Genomic DNA, 14,485 nt, shown 5'->3' with positions numbered 1-14,485 from the left:
AAAAGAATATTGCCCTATGGAAAAAGCACACTTAAAATGTACCTGAGACGCCAGAAAAATAAGCCCCTTTCAGCTAATGTGTCCTTCGCCGTCCTCCTCTGCTGCCTGGATCCTCTGCTAAGCGGCCTGGTAACTTCACAACTCAACACCAGTCAGCACTCCCCATCACACTTTCACAGCCGATAGCATTCTGCGCCTGCACAGTAATGCGCACGCCCAGAACTCTCCCAGCGTCGGAAGTGCGATTGCGAGAAGCGTGCATGCGCAGAAGATTCTGACACTGCTGCGGGTTGCAGTCTTACAGAGAGGAGAGCGGAGGCCTGGCTCAGGGCGAAACCGCGCCGTGGGACCAAACAAACTTCTAGGGGCTGGAAGAAGCCCCAGGTGAGTAAAACTTTTTTTTGTTTTTGTAATTGTCGGATGTATCCTTAAAAGGGAACTTGAATTGAGAGAGATATGGAGGCTGCAATATTTATTTTCTTTAAAACAATACCAGTTGCCTGGCAGTCCTGCTGATCTCTTTGGCTGCAGTAGTGTCTGAATCACACATCTGAAATAAGCATGCTGCCAATCCTGTCAAATTTTTGTCATCAACATCTAGTCAGTATGCTTGGTCTATGGCTAAAAGTATTACAGGCAGAGAATCAGTAGGACTGCCAGGAAACTGGTATTGTTTACAAGGAAATAATAATTGTCACCTTTCATATACCTCCTGTTTAAAATGTTTAAAATTCCCTTTTAAGCCATTTATTTAATTTAATTTTTTTGTAACAAATGTTATTGATTTTTCAGTTTTATGATAGAAATACAAGTGTCACATGAAGTAGGAGACCTGCTTCTATATCACCTTGCTTCGACACCAGTAACTTCTTACAGTTACGTCTCACAGACTTTGAGATCACTTGACTCTCCACACAGCAAGCAGGAGATAGACTTTCTCAGGCTTCTTCAATGTTTACGTTATTTATTCAAGTAACAGAAATACAGATAGATACAGTTTATCATCTCCTGGCAAAGCAGACTTCCATGTTGCGTTACAGCTGCGTGAGTACCTTCCTGCTGAAGGTACCCAGGTCTTCTTGTATCTACTCTGTTACATCTAGGCTACCTATGTACAGCATACATTATATCAGATTACAGAAAGGAAGAACATACTTAGAGGTCCCAGTCAGCCTTGCGAGCTATTGCGAAAGTAAAGAGCAGAATGAGCTCCCATAGCTCCCTCAGCCTTTAATACTGACTAGGAAAGAGTTAAATATGACATCATCTTGGCCCCCCCTAGATCAGACTATTGGTGGACCCACTTGTGGTGTCATCATACACACCTACTTGATTAATAATCAATGAGGCTTCTGACCTATATGCAGGAATGTGGATATTTACATAACATGGCTGATGTTTATTGTTCTAGTGGCGGTACATGCGCAGGTCAGGGAGACCTGCGGCCTTGTACTAGAACAGCTTCTTGGTATGTTCTAGTTCTGCTGACAGAACTGCAGATTTTCTCTCTCAGAGAAAATCCCCTTAAAGGGCCGATCTGCACTCCAAGCCTTTTTGACTAACTCAGTCCAAATAACTGAGGCCTACTTAAATTATAACAATTCATACAGCAGGGCACATGACTGTGCTCATACCTGGCTGTTGAGTTCCTCAGAGCTTCTCCATGCTCTGTACACACACTGCTGCTCTATGCTCTGTACACACGCTGCTGCTCCATGCTCTGTACTCATGCTGCTGCTACATCCAAGTCAACTGTAGCAGGGAAAGAAAAGGAGCAGTGCTGTGAGCTGCAGGATGCCTGCAGATATTCTGGTGTCTCAATTTGTGCCTGTCCCCAGACACTGCACCAGCCCTGCTCTGAGGGTGGATTCTGGGAAGCTATAATCCCCCCTGCGTTTGCCTATGCCCAAGTTGCCCTGAAGTTGCACCGCGAGATACCATTTAGTATATTTGAAGTGTTCCATCAGATTATTTCTTGTTGAGAATACATGGCTAACACAGAGTCTCCATGTTTTGTAACAATGATTTAGCCGTAGTCTGACTACTAGCAGCCACCCTTTTAGATCTATCCTCCCCAAGACTGACCATAGCACTGAAATCTCCTCATATCAATTTGCAGGGCCCTGCGGATAAAGTTTCAGTTAGCAGCTTAAAAAAGATAAGTTTATCCTCCTCATTTGAACCATAGACATTTAAGATTATTACATCCTCACCAGATAGTTGCAGCTTAATCCTGGCCCATCTCCCCTCATCCTCCGATTGTACATCTACCACTTCTTGCAATTGTTTAGGAATTAGAATGAGGACATCTGCCTTTCTCCCCTTAGCTGGAGATCTGTAGACTGAACCAACCCACAATTTATGCATATAAGAAAATTGGTCACGTGCTAAGTGACAGTCCTGCAGTAATGCTATATCGGTGTTTAGTTTTTTCTGATGTTGAAGCATTATTGACCTCTTACCCGGAGACCTCAGCCCCTTAACATCCCTGTCATTCAATTTCCCCAGGCTTTCTGTGCAAAAAGTGATCCAATTAATTTTCATAATTTTTTTTCCTGTAACTTGCCAAAATGTGTCAAGCAAGGGTCTAGTATTCAGTGCAGGAGAGTATTGACGTGTATGCACGTCAGTACTGTTCACAGCATATGACGTGTATAACCGTCAATACCACTAGGGAGGTTAACATTCCGAGATGTTATTCGTATGGCCATGAACAGTGAGATGAAAGGATCAGGCCGTGACAATCAACACACAACAGGAACAATAGAACATAGAAATCTAAAACTTGACCAGAGATGACAAGGCCCAACTCTCCCTCCCTCCTGCCCCCCCCCCCCCATAAATAAAAAAAGAACCCTGCAAACAACAAAAGTTACATGGCAAAGCTGAAATACTCAGCCAAGTCCTGATTGCTCCCCCAAAAAATTGGAAAACGTACAAACTAAGAAAAAGAAAAGCAAAAGAGTAAAAATGAATAAAAAAGAAACCATTTCTCAAAAATGAAAGAGCTGATATTACTGATCGGAAAGTATAGGGGATTTTTTTGGTCATCTGATTCTTATAACTGCCGAGTAAAGAAGGGCAAGCTTCCACTTTTTCTCAATGCGCATTGCACAGGCAAAGTTAAAAGCTTGTCTCTTTTTTGAAACTTTAACAGAATAGGCATTGAATAAATTAATTTGAGACCCTTGTAATCTATAGCGCGACCCGGATCTCTGTGTACCCATAAAAGTTCAGTTTTCTCAACAAAATCCAAGTAGCATGTCAAAACTAAACGGGGTGGGTGTTGATCAGATTTGGACCGTGGAGGGCACTCTCTATGAGATCTATGAGAGACAACCTCTTCTGAAACTGCGTAATTTTGGAAGTGTGCCTGCACAAACATCACACAGGGCTGAAGGCACCATAGTTTCAGGTAAACCCACAACCTGAAGATTATTGCAGCGGGAGCGATTTTCTAAACCCTGTAACTTCTCCTTTTCGCCTCTAGCAGCTTCTTCATGTTACCCCCTTCTCTTGCTCTATCATCTTCTATCAACTGGATATGGAACTCAGAGTGGTCAAGTCTCTGGGAGTGCGCTTGGAGCCTGCCATTAATATCCCGCATAGCCAGGTCTATAGCAGACTTGTCTGGAGGCCTGCAACTCAGGCGTCGGCCTTCTCACTACCTCTGTGGCTAACTTTTTATAATCAACTGTAGTCCTGTCTGGCTCACCTGCGGCATCCAGTGTCTGTTCATCCCCTGAGCCCCAGGCTGTGTCGGGCTGCGTTCCCTGGTCCCACTCTGGGGAGCGGTGTTGAGAGCCACTTGGTGATGTCAGGCTGGCAGCCATATTTGAGTCCTCCTTGACCTCTGGTGAGGGCCGAGGCCCTCTTGCTTTTGGATCGCAGGAGATAACAATCCGTTCCGGGCGGGAGTGGCTGTTGAGGAGTCCTGGGTATCTCTCAAAGCTCAGGAACCACAAGTGGGGGGAGCTTGAGCTGCCGTTACAAGTGGTGGAGAGGACCCGGCTAGTGGAGCGCAGCTAACCACATCCTCTCATCCAGGCGCTGGGACCGGAAGTCCTTTAAGGCATTTAATCATATTTATGTACAAGTACACTACTATAATAATATAATTATAACAACAGTTTCCTAGCAGTCCAGCTGGATCTCTGCCTCTAATTATTATTTTTTATTATTATTTTAGTATTTATATAGCGCCGACATATTACGCAGCGCTTTTAGCTTTTAGCCATAGACCCTGAACAAGCATATGCAGATCGGATATTTCTGACATAAAATTAACAAGATTAGCTGCATGCTTGTTTCAGTTGTGTGATTCAGACGCTACTAATGCCAGAATGATCAGTAGGACTGACAGGCAGTTGGTATTGTTTAAAAGGAAACCAATACGGCAGTCTCCACCATACCTCTCGCTTCATGTTTCCTTTAAATCTGATCGTGATGCAGTATCATTTTCAGTACCAGTATGTTCGTTTTTATGCTGTACCTATGCTGAAGACAATCAGGGCCAGTTCTGTCATGAAGCAAGGTGAAACACTTGCAACAGGCCCAGTATTATAGGGGCAGTATTTTTGTACTGTGAGCGAGGTGAAGAGGTCATCATTGGGGAAAAGCAGCTTGTTGTGCTGTGTGAGGAGTCTGACAGTGAGTGAGGAGGGGGAGGCAGGAGAGCAGCAGTGTTTCATTTGAATTATGGTAAATGAATCAGAGTAAATTACCAGATGCTGTGCAATCATTCCAAATTGGGAAGGGGTGGGGGCGCATCCTTACAAGTTTGCCTCAGGCAGCAAAAAGTCTAGGATTAGCCCTGACGGCACTCTAGCTCCAGTGTGCACAGATCTATGTTTGAATCTCACTGATTCTGAAGTGTTTCTTCCCTTTTCTCTTGTAAATTTATGTCAGCGCACTATATATCAGCACTTCAGCCAGCACTGAGTAGCGAGTAGGGATGAGTCATTTCTTAAGCTAGGTACATGCATCCAACTTTGATTAGCCAATCACTGACCAATTTTACCACCTCCATGTATCATGAGGTCCAAAAGATTTTGAATATTATAAACAGGTACGTTCTCATACTACATGGAAGTGTTAATATTGGCCAACAATTGGCCAACCAAAATTGGATGTGTGTACTAGGTTTTACTGTTACAGTAGCACTGCCATGCCAGTATTCTGAAACAGAGCTAAAAATTGCATTATAAATCTATTGCATTGCTGACCAGAGTTTAAGACATACAGCCACAGAAAGTTCACTGTCATCTTTTTATATTAATATCAGTCGCATAATCTTAATGCAGAACATAATTTATTTCTGGTCATTTTGCAGGTTGTATGAGCTGAAGAAATTGTTCATTGCCAAATACAGCCATGAACCATCCTTTTATGCTCGTGCACCAGGACGGGTAAACCTGATAGGTAAAATTCTACTTCATTATTCTTGTCTTAAATATAATATGTAACAATTTGTTAGTCATCCTGTATAATCTTTTGTGACCTCTGTCTCACACCATATATAAGGGCTCACTGAAAAATGAGAACATGAATGCAAATTTGTTTTCCGTATGTCAGTATATCTTAGTTTTTACTGTATCTTGGCATGGTGGTTAAATGGTTAGCACCATTGCAAAAAATGATACAGCACTCACCACCTTAATGCCCAGTAATTCATGTCCAGTCTGCTGCTTGCTGTCCAAAGTCAGGAAAAGGTGCAAAGTTCTCCTCACAGGGTAAACAATTTTAACACAGCTGCGCTTCTGGATAGTATTAGTTTCAGCAGACCTGCAAGCGTGGTACTTTCCTAGAAAGCAAATTATTGTTTTGGTGAGCAGGGAACTGAAGGGGGAGAGTGTATCCCCATCCTGCATGCGGTGGAAGTTTTCCCTACACAGGCCTCAATTCACGGAGCTTTATCAAACACTTTATCAAACATTTGATAATTTACCTCATGGCTAAAATCTAATTCTGAATTCTCTAAGGTGTTATAGATTTATCAAATGTTTTATCGATGAAATGATCAATAAATCTATAACACCTTAGTGAATTCAAAATTAGATTTTACCCATGAGGAAAACTATCAAATGTTTGATAAAGTGTTTGATAAAGCTCTGTAAATTGAGGCCAAAGTGTGTGTTTCAGCACAGGGTGTACTGCAGTAGAGGATTACCCGCTATGTATTTCTAACTTGCTTTCTAGGAAAGTACCACGCTTGCAGGTCTGCTGAGACTAATACTATCCAGAAGGGCAGCTGTGTTAAAATTGATTAGCACCATTGCCTTGCAGCACGACTGGGCTATAACTGGTAGAGATCTGTACAGCGTACATAGTCATGTCACTGATTGTCCTCAGAGGAGCTCACAATCTAATCCTACCATAGTCACAACCCACCCTTTTATGTATTTCTATAGCACTGGCAGCCTCTGCAGCATGTTACAGTGTTCTGATGATTAAAGGGAAGGTTCAAGCAAAAAAAAAAAAATGAGATTCACTTACCTGGGGCTTCTACCAGCCCCATGTAGCCATCCTGTGCCCTCGTAGTCACTCACTGCTGCTCCAGTTCCCCGCTGGCAGCTTTCTGACCTCGGAGGTCAGGGCCACATTGCATACATTTTTACGCATTCCAGCTAGTGCAGGAACAAAAATTTACGCGTTTCACCACTAACGCGTAAAAATGTATGTGTTAATGTTCCTGCACTAGCGGGAATGTGTAAAAATGTATGCAATGTGGCCCTGACCTCCGAGGTCAGAAAGCTGCCAGCGGGGAACTGGAGCAGCAGTGAGTGACTACGAGGGCACAGGATGGCTGCATGGGGCTGGTAGAAGCCCCAGGTAAGTGAATCTCATTTTTTTTTTTGCTTGGACCTTCCCTTTAAAGGAAACATCAGGCTAGAAAACGTAAAATCAGCTTAATTACTCACCTGGGGCTTTCTCCAGCCCCTTGCAGCCAACTGTCCTACGCTGATCTCTCCACCACTGTCCCGGGCTCCCCGCACGCCGTTGTGCAGTACGCCGTGGACAACGTGGCCATGATTGACTGCGGCGCTTCATGCAGGCGCAGTAAGGACGACCTCGAAGTCATCCTGAACAGCGTGTGGGGAGCCCGGGACGGCGGTGGAGAGCGGAGCGGTCAGCGTCGGACAGTCGTCGGCAAGTAACTGGACAAAGCCCCAGGTGAGTAAAGCTGATTTTACTTTTTTAGCCTGAGGTTATGTGTGCTCCGCCTCTGAGTCATGGGCTGGGTGAGCCCTAGATTGAAATTTCTCTGGTGAGCCCCAAGGGTCCCAGTCCAACCCTGCTTCTCAGCCCCATTCCATGTGTGATCAGGCCCTTAGAGATGACTAGATACTGTACCCTGTATTGGATTGAACTTACAAAAGTACACCACCCTTTTCCACTTCTTTCACCTACTAACAACTCCTGATGTCTTGCTTCCTTTAGGTACTGCTAATTTAAAGAGTAGCCATATATCCTCTACAGCAAAACACTAAGGCCCCGTTCACACTGCACGCGTTTCCAGCCGCTTTTTGGAAACGCGTGCAGGTGGCCGAAACGCACGACATCAGACATTGCATAGAGTGCAATGTCTGATGTTCACACTGCATGCGTTCCGGACCTGTGCGGTCCGGGAACGCATGCTGCACGCATTTTTTGTAAAAACGCCTGGCTGTCTCATTCACTTTTCAGTGATGGGATCAGCCACGCAATGCACACAAACGCGGATGGCGTGCGTTCGCATGCGTTGCGTTCCGCATGCGTGGCCATCCGTGTTTGTAATGTGAACGGGGCCTGAGGGTCCTTTTACACTTAATCAGTTGCTCTCAGTTATAACTGAAAGAAAACTGATTTTCAAAGTAATGCACATGTTTTCCTATGGCCTCTTTTAGACTTAACGCGTTTTAACTGAAATCTTCTTCCCAATGCACTGCTATGGAAAAAACGCGTACTAACGCATACCAACTGATTAAGTGTAAAAGGACCCTAAGCAAAATAATGTAGCATGTAAACCAACACACTGGCTGCTGTGAGCAATAGGTCCTCAGTTTGTGGAATAGATAGTAATAGGAACACTATAATCTATTCCAGCAGACTCTGATGACCTATTGCTCACAGCGGCCAGTGAATGGTAGGAGAACTAAGAGCAAAATATGGGATCATTGTGCTCTGTAAATACATTGATCCCTTTACACAAAATTATTAAACAATCAACTAAAATTAAACAAACCTAGCCAAAGAAATATAAAACCTGCTTCTTTTCTTCTGCTGTGTTTTTCCTTCTTTCTTCAGTTCTGATTTGCATTGTTCATTTTGTTTTTGAATTGCATGGTTCACTTGCTTTCAAATGTAAAAATGTGCTTGCTAAAAAGAGATAAATAAAACAAGATGGATAATCCAGATTTGATTAAATGATAGTTTTCAGAGTTATTTGTTGTGCAACATGGCAGAACTATGTATGGTCAGATGGTTGAAATTGTTCTTTAAAAGAAACCTGAGGTGTGAGGGATGTGGAGGATGACATATATATTTATTTTTAAACAATGCAAATTGCCTGGCTGACATGCTCTGACTAAAGTCTGACTAGATTATCAACATGGTTGTTTCAAGTATGTGATGCTGACACTACTGATGCCAGAAAGATCAGCAGGACTCCAAGGAACTTGGTATAGTTTTTAAAGGGGGAGGGAACTGCAAATTAAAAGCTCATGTAGCTATTGCTAGGTACAAGAGCAGTGAGTGTAACATGATTTTCTTTCAACATTTTTTTTTTAAATAGATAGATGTATACATTACCTGTGTCCAAGTCCAGCGCCTGTATACTGGAAGGTGCCGAATTACAGGTAGCTCTCTTCTCATGATAGGTCACTCCTCCCTTATAGAGGGGGTTGCCATGGCAATGGCTGGCAGCTGTATTGGGCCAGTGGGAAGCCGTGCAGTTCGGGTCCATTTCTGAATGATATTGCAACCATTGCCACGGCAACTCCTCTCTATGAGGGAGGAGTGAGCTATAAGGGGAAGAGAGCTTCCTGTAACTCTGTACCTTCTGGTATACAGATGCTGAGGGAAAGCCATAGGTTTTAGTGTTGAGGAAGAATGATGTTACACTAACTACCCTTGTACAAGAGTTTTCAATCTATAGTTTCAACTCGCTTTAAAGGAAAATAAATATGGCAGCCTACATATTTTCTCCCGTTCCCTTTTTAAAGCATACCTAAATTTATAATAAATGTATGAGATAATAGTTTGTGTAGTCCTCATGGTAAAGAAACTTGAATTAATAATACTAGGAAAGTTCTAAGGGCTGGATTTCATGGCATTGTTGTATAAAATCTGCTTCAGTAAGCTGCAAAACAAAGGAAATAATAGCTGTTAGAACTTTAAAACCCTGTCTTGTTATCAGCAATATTTCCACAGCCAAATAGAAGTGTTTGGGCTTTGGTTTACTTTTCAGTGGAGCCCAGGCTGAATTTGACTTCTGCTCACTTCTTCATATGCATAAATAAAAGCACTTTTTTTGAAATGCAAAAAATAAAAAGGGACATCAAACAAGGCATTAGTAGGACTAGTACCATATGTACCTGTGTTTATCATTTATTTTTATTTTTTTTGTCCCTGAAAACCAGACATCCAGAACTGCTGGATCGCACAGTGTGCCTACATGATGTATTGATTTGAATATGAATTTACGAGACCTTGGCAATTCGCGAAACGAAATCATTAACATGGTAGCTGATTTTAGAGAATTAGGACGTGTAAAGAATTTTTGAGTGTGTTTCTGCTCTAAAAAGAACCTGTAAAGTCTTGTTGCTCTGAGGAGGCACACTTGATTAGCTACCAATAGAAAATTTTAGAGGTTAGAAATGGGATTTTTACTTAAAGGAAACATCAGGGAAAAGAAGGTAAACCAGATTTACTTACCTGGGGCTTCCTCTGGAAGCTTGTGTCCCTCGCTGCAGCTCCACTCTCAGCTGGTCACCTCGGATCCCCTTCACAGGTGGTGCTGACCCGGCGAGGTCTGTGTCTGCGCGAGCTCGCGGCCACGCCACTCACGTTTATGCTCTCGTCGCCAGGAGCGTTCTGCGCAGACGCAGTACTTCTGCACCTGTGCAGATTCTTACTGTCAACAGGACCGCGAGCAGCGCGGCCATGCTCTTGCGAAGGCACTGTAGCCGCGGACCTGGCCAGGTCGGCACCAGCTGTGGTGGGGACTCCGGGAGGCTGGTTTAGAGTGGAGCTGCGGCGAGGGACACATAAGCTTCCAGAGGCAGGAGGAAGCCACAGGTAAGTAAATTTGGTTTACCTTCTTTTCCCTGATGTTTCCTTTAAGAAATCCATAAGACTATAACTGTCATTTTAAAATGAATATGATGGATGGATTACTGTTCTGCAAATATACAGACACTCTCAATAGTCTGTATACTCTGTTGTAAGAGATCTGGGACCCACTTGCAAATCCCTAATTAAGGAATCTGTTTACCTGTGTAGAGATAACCTCATACTAATGTATTCCTTTTTGTTTTCTCATGCAGGCGAACATATTGATTACTGTGGTTATGCCGTTCTTCCAATGGCTATTGAACAAGATATTTTAGCAGCTGTACAATCTGTTGACACTCAGGTGCTGCAATTGTCTAATACAAACCCAAATTATTTGTAAGTTATGTTCTTCTTTCCTTCAAACATTTAAATGTCATTTTAAAGTGTATCATACAGTTTCACAGTCCTGTTTATGGTATTTTTGTTCACATTTGCATTTGCTTTTCACATTTATTTTGTAATTGCCATCGTCAATGAAGTCTGAGCCAGCATTTGTCCCGTTTTGCATGGTCACACTGAAAAATGAAACACGTTTTGTGATATAAGGCCCTGAGTCAGCAGGAAAAGCTGAGTATGCATTCCTTATTTGTTTTCCTTGCAGCTTACATTATTTTCATATGAAATTGTAAGGCATAATTAGATACATATATCTAGTATAAAAAAAAAATGCCTTCAAGGCCTCATAAAACTTATCACCCACCAAAATATGTACAACAACCCGTGTTGGCTCTGAATGTTTTGCTTCTTAATTCAATCAAATTAAACAGATGGTCAGCTTTCATGCACATTTTGTGGGCTGCTGTATTAACAATTTGGTCATCTAAGTTGATGACTGCAGAAAATGCCTTTTTTATTGGTTCATCAAAGATTAACTCCCTAAAGCAATTCTGACATCCAATAAAAGGTTAAACAGTAAGGCCCTGTTTATGTCAGCCTTACTTACCATCCCCTAGTGCAGAGGTCTGCAACCTTTAAGACATAAAGAGCCACTTGGACCCGTTTCAGAAAAGAGAAAAAAACTGGGAGCCGCAAAACCATTATAAAACAAATATAACACTGCCCCTTAACACCCCCATATGCACAAATCGTTAGCAGATATGACCCCCATATGCACAAATCGTTAGCAGATATGACCCCCATATGCACAAATCCTTCAGCAGATCTGACCCCCATATGCACAAATCGTTAGCAGATATGACCCCCATATGCACAAAACGTTAGCAGATATGACCCCCATATGCACAAATCCTTCAGCAGATCTGACCCCCATATGCACAAATCATTAGCAGATATGACCCCCATATGCACAAATCGTTAGCAGATATGACCCCCATATGCACAAATCGTTAGCAGATATGACCCCCATATGCACAATCCTTCAGCAGATCTGACCCCCATATGCACAATCCTTCAGCAGATCTGACCCCAATATGCACAATCCTTCAGCAGATCTGACCCCAATATGCACAATCCTTCAGCAGATCTGACCCCAATATGCACAATCCTTCAGCAGATATGACCCCAATATGCACAATCCTTCAGCAGATCTGACCCCAATATGCACAATTCTTCAGCAGATCTGACCCCCATATGCACAATCCTTCATCAGATCTTAAAAGAAAAACCCATTTACTCACCTAGTCAGAAGACCTCCTGTCACGATCTCCTCCTGTCCCGACCTCCGGTCCCGACCTTGCGGCGCGCAACTCCCCCGATCCTCTTCCTACGTCACGTCCTGCCTGCATTACACTGCAGGGCTACGGGAAAATGGCCGCCCGAAGCCCTGCACTGCACTGGTCCGGCGGCCTCTCTGATAGGCTGCCGGCCAGCGACAGCACACGTCACACGCGCGCCGCAGCCACTGACACCGGAGCCGCGGCGAAGGTGAAAAAGAGCCGCATGCGGCTCCGGAGCCGCGGGTTGCCTACCCCTGCCCTAGTGTGTCTTTGGGCTCTTTCACATCGCAGAATGATTGCACTAACTGATTTTGCGCATGCGTTATGACCTGCGCCCTGAATATCGTGAAGTTGCGGTGCAACGCTGATAAGCGGCAGTAGTTCTAATTCACCTGATGGAAAACGCAGCGGCTGGACGTTACAAAGCTCTGGAACGCTTTGGCTAGTGTGAAAGTTAACATGAAAGTCTAATATAGACTTTCAGGTTACCTTTCTAAACGCAGCCTAGGAGCGATCCGTCAAAACGCACAGATCAGCTCCTAGTGTGAAAGAGCCCTTTGCAAGAATGGAGTCCCCTGTGGGGTCTTTTAACCCTTCCCTCACTGCAGAGGGTGGAGTGTGTATGTGGGGGAAAGTGGTGCAGGGCTTGATCACTAAAACCTATGGCTTTCTGAACCAATGGTAATCCATAGGGGCTGAAGACGATCTCATTTTACAAGCTGATATCAGCAGTAGGAAATGTAATGCTAATGGGCAGCACAGTGGCGTAGTGGTTAACACTCTCACATTGCAGCGCTGGGTCCTCTGAATCCCAGCCAGGGGAAATTCTTGGACAGAGTTTGTATCGTATGTTCTCCCCGTGTCTGCGTGGGTTTCCAGTGGGCACTCAGGTTTTCTCCCACATACCAAAAACATACAGATAAGTTAATTGGCTCGCCACTAAATTGACCCTAGACTACGATGCATACACTACATCAGAGAGTGAGGCAGAAGCGGTGACGCACATCCAGCTAAAAAAATCACTTTTATTACTTCCATTAAAAAATATTGACAATCACATGGCATAATCTTACAATGAATGGAGAGAGGTACAGGCAGCCAGAGGTCTACAGCCGCTTCGCACCGTGTAAAGTGTAGCGCATCATCGGGACATAGTGCATACACTACATGATACATACATAGACGTACAACTATAGTAGGGATTAGATTGTGAGCCTTTAACAAACAACTGAAGCAAGAACTAGATCAAGTCTGCCATATTTATTTCCTTTTAAACAATACCAGTTACCTGGCAGCCCTGCTGATCTCTTTGGCTGCAGTAATGTTTGAGTAACACCAGAAACAAGCATGCAGCTAATCTTGTCAGATCTGACAACAATGTCAGAAACACCTGATCTGCTGCATGCTTGTTGAGGGTTTATGGCTAGAAGTATTAGAGGCAGAGGATCAGCAGGCTAGCCAGGCAACTGGTATTGCTTATAAATAATTAAATATGGCAGCCTCCATATCCCTCTCACTTCAGTTGCCCTTTAAGTGACGAGAAGCTATACTCTGTACAGCACTACGGACGATGTCGGTGCTATATAAATGCTAAATAATGATAATAATAATGCTACGTTTAATGTAACCTTACTGCATTGAAGTTTTTTTTCTTTTACGTAACTTAGGTTTTGAATCCCTTAAATGGAACCAATCGCCCCTTTTTTTCCCTGTCGTTTCTCCTTGTTTTTAATAGCTATAGGAGTTGCCATGTCCACTCCTCCCCCCCCCCCCCTTTCACTTCTAGCTGCATTTATTTATCCAGGAGCAGGTGTGAAAAAAGCATCTGTGACTTCTCTAAACTCTTTGAAGCATTGGCCCATATGCAGTTCACTTTTTCTCCTTGGCGAAGTTTTCAGACCTTGCGATGAAATGTCTTTTAAAACCACCCTGGCGTTCAATTAATTGCGGCCATGCGGCCGCGGATGGCTTTTTAAAAAAAATTGTCTAAGTTGGTGTAGCTAGCACTAGGCTAGCTACACTTTCCCCCCAAGTCCCCCGGCACTGTCCCCCTCCCTCCACTCGCCGCTGGCGATATTTTCCTGGCCGCGATCCTGCGATGGCCGAGACTTCCGCCATAGCTTCAGGCGTTGCTATGGCGATGATCGGGCGTCATGTCTGACGTCATTGACATCATGCGCAGTTCCGATCGCCGCCATAGCGATCCCTGGAGGCTATGGAGAGGCTGCGCCGGCGTGGGCTGCGGGGGTATGTATAAAACAGCGCGTTCGGGGGGATCAGAGCGGGTCGGCGCCAATCGGAGGGTTGATGTAGGTAGCAAAGTGCTAGCTACACCCCCTCTGAAAATTTGGTGGAAAAAGACCCACCAGGGGCTGAGCAATCCACCGCGGCAGTAATGGAAGAGCTGAGCTCATCATTACCGCCAAGGTGGTTAAACTACCAGCAAGGAAGACGACACTAAAAATAATTTTAATAACACTTTTTACCAACTTCTG

General features: G+C 43.9%; 1 protein-coding gene across 3 annotated transcripts in view; it reads left to right on the top strand.

The window, feature by feature from the left end:
- GALK2 (galactokinase 2) overlaps positions 1-14,485 on the top strand; it is a 306,129-nt gene that overhangs the window by 37,535 nt on the left and 254,109 nt on the right. For all 3 annotated transcript variants that reach the window (XR_011030291.1, XR_011030292.1, XM_068275411.1), the window contains exons 2-3: positions 5,333-5,421; positions 10,527-10,650. Coding sequence is in view for 1 of the 3 variants with exons in the window: in XM_068275411.1 (XP_068131512.1) it covers positions 5,333-5,421; positions 10,527-10,650 (213 nt within the window). In the remaining 2 variants the exon portion in view is untranslated. The remainder of the gene's footprint in view (positions 1-5,332; positions 5,422-10,526; positions 10,651-14,485) is intronic.

This window comes from Hyperolius riggenbachi, chromosome 3 (assembly GCF_040937935.1).
Source record: "Hyperolius riggenbachi isolate aHypRig1 chromosome 3, aHypRig1.pri, whole genome shotgun sequence".
NCBI classification, from domain to species: Eukaryota; Metazoa; Chordata; class Amphibia; order Anura; family Hyperoliidae; genus Hyperolius; species Hyperolius riggenbachi.
Note: the sequence above shows the minus strand (reverse complement) of the source record. Positions and strands in the feature narration are given on the sequence as shown.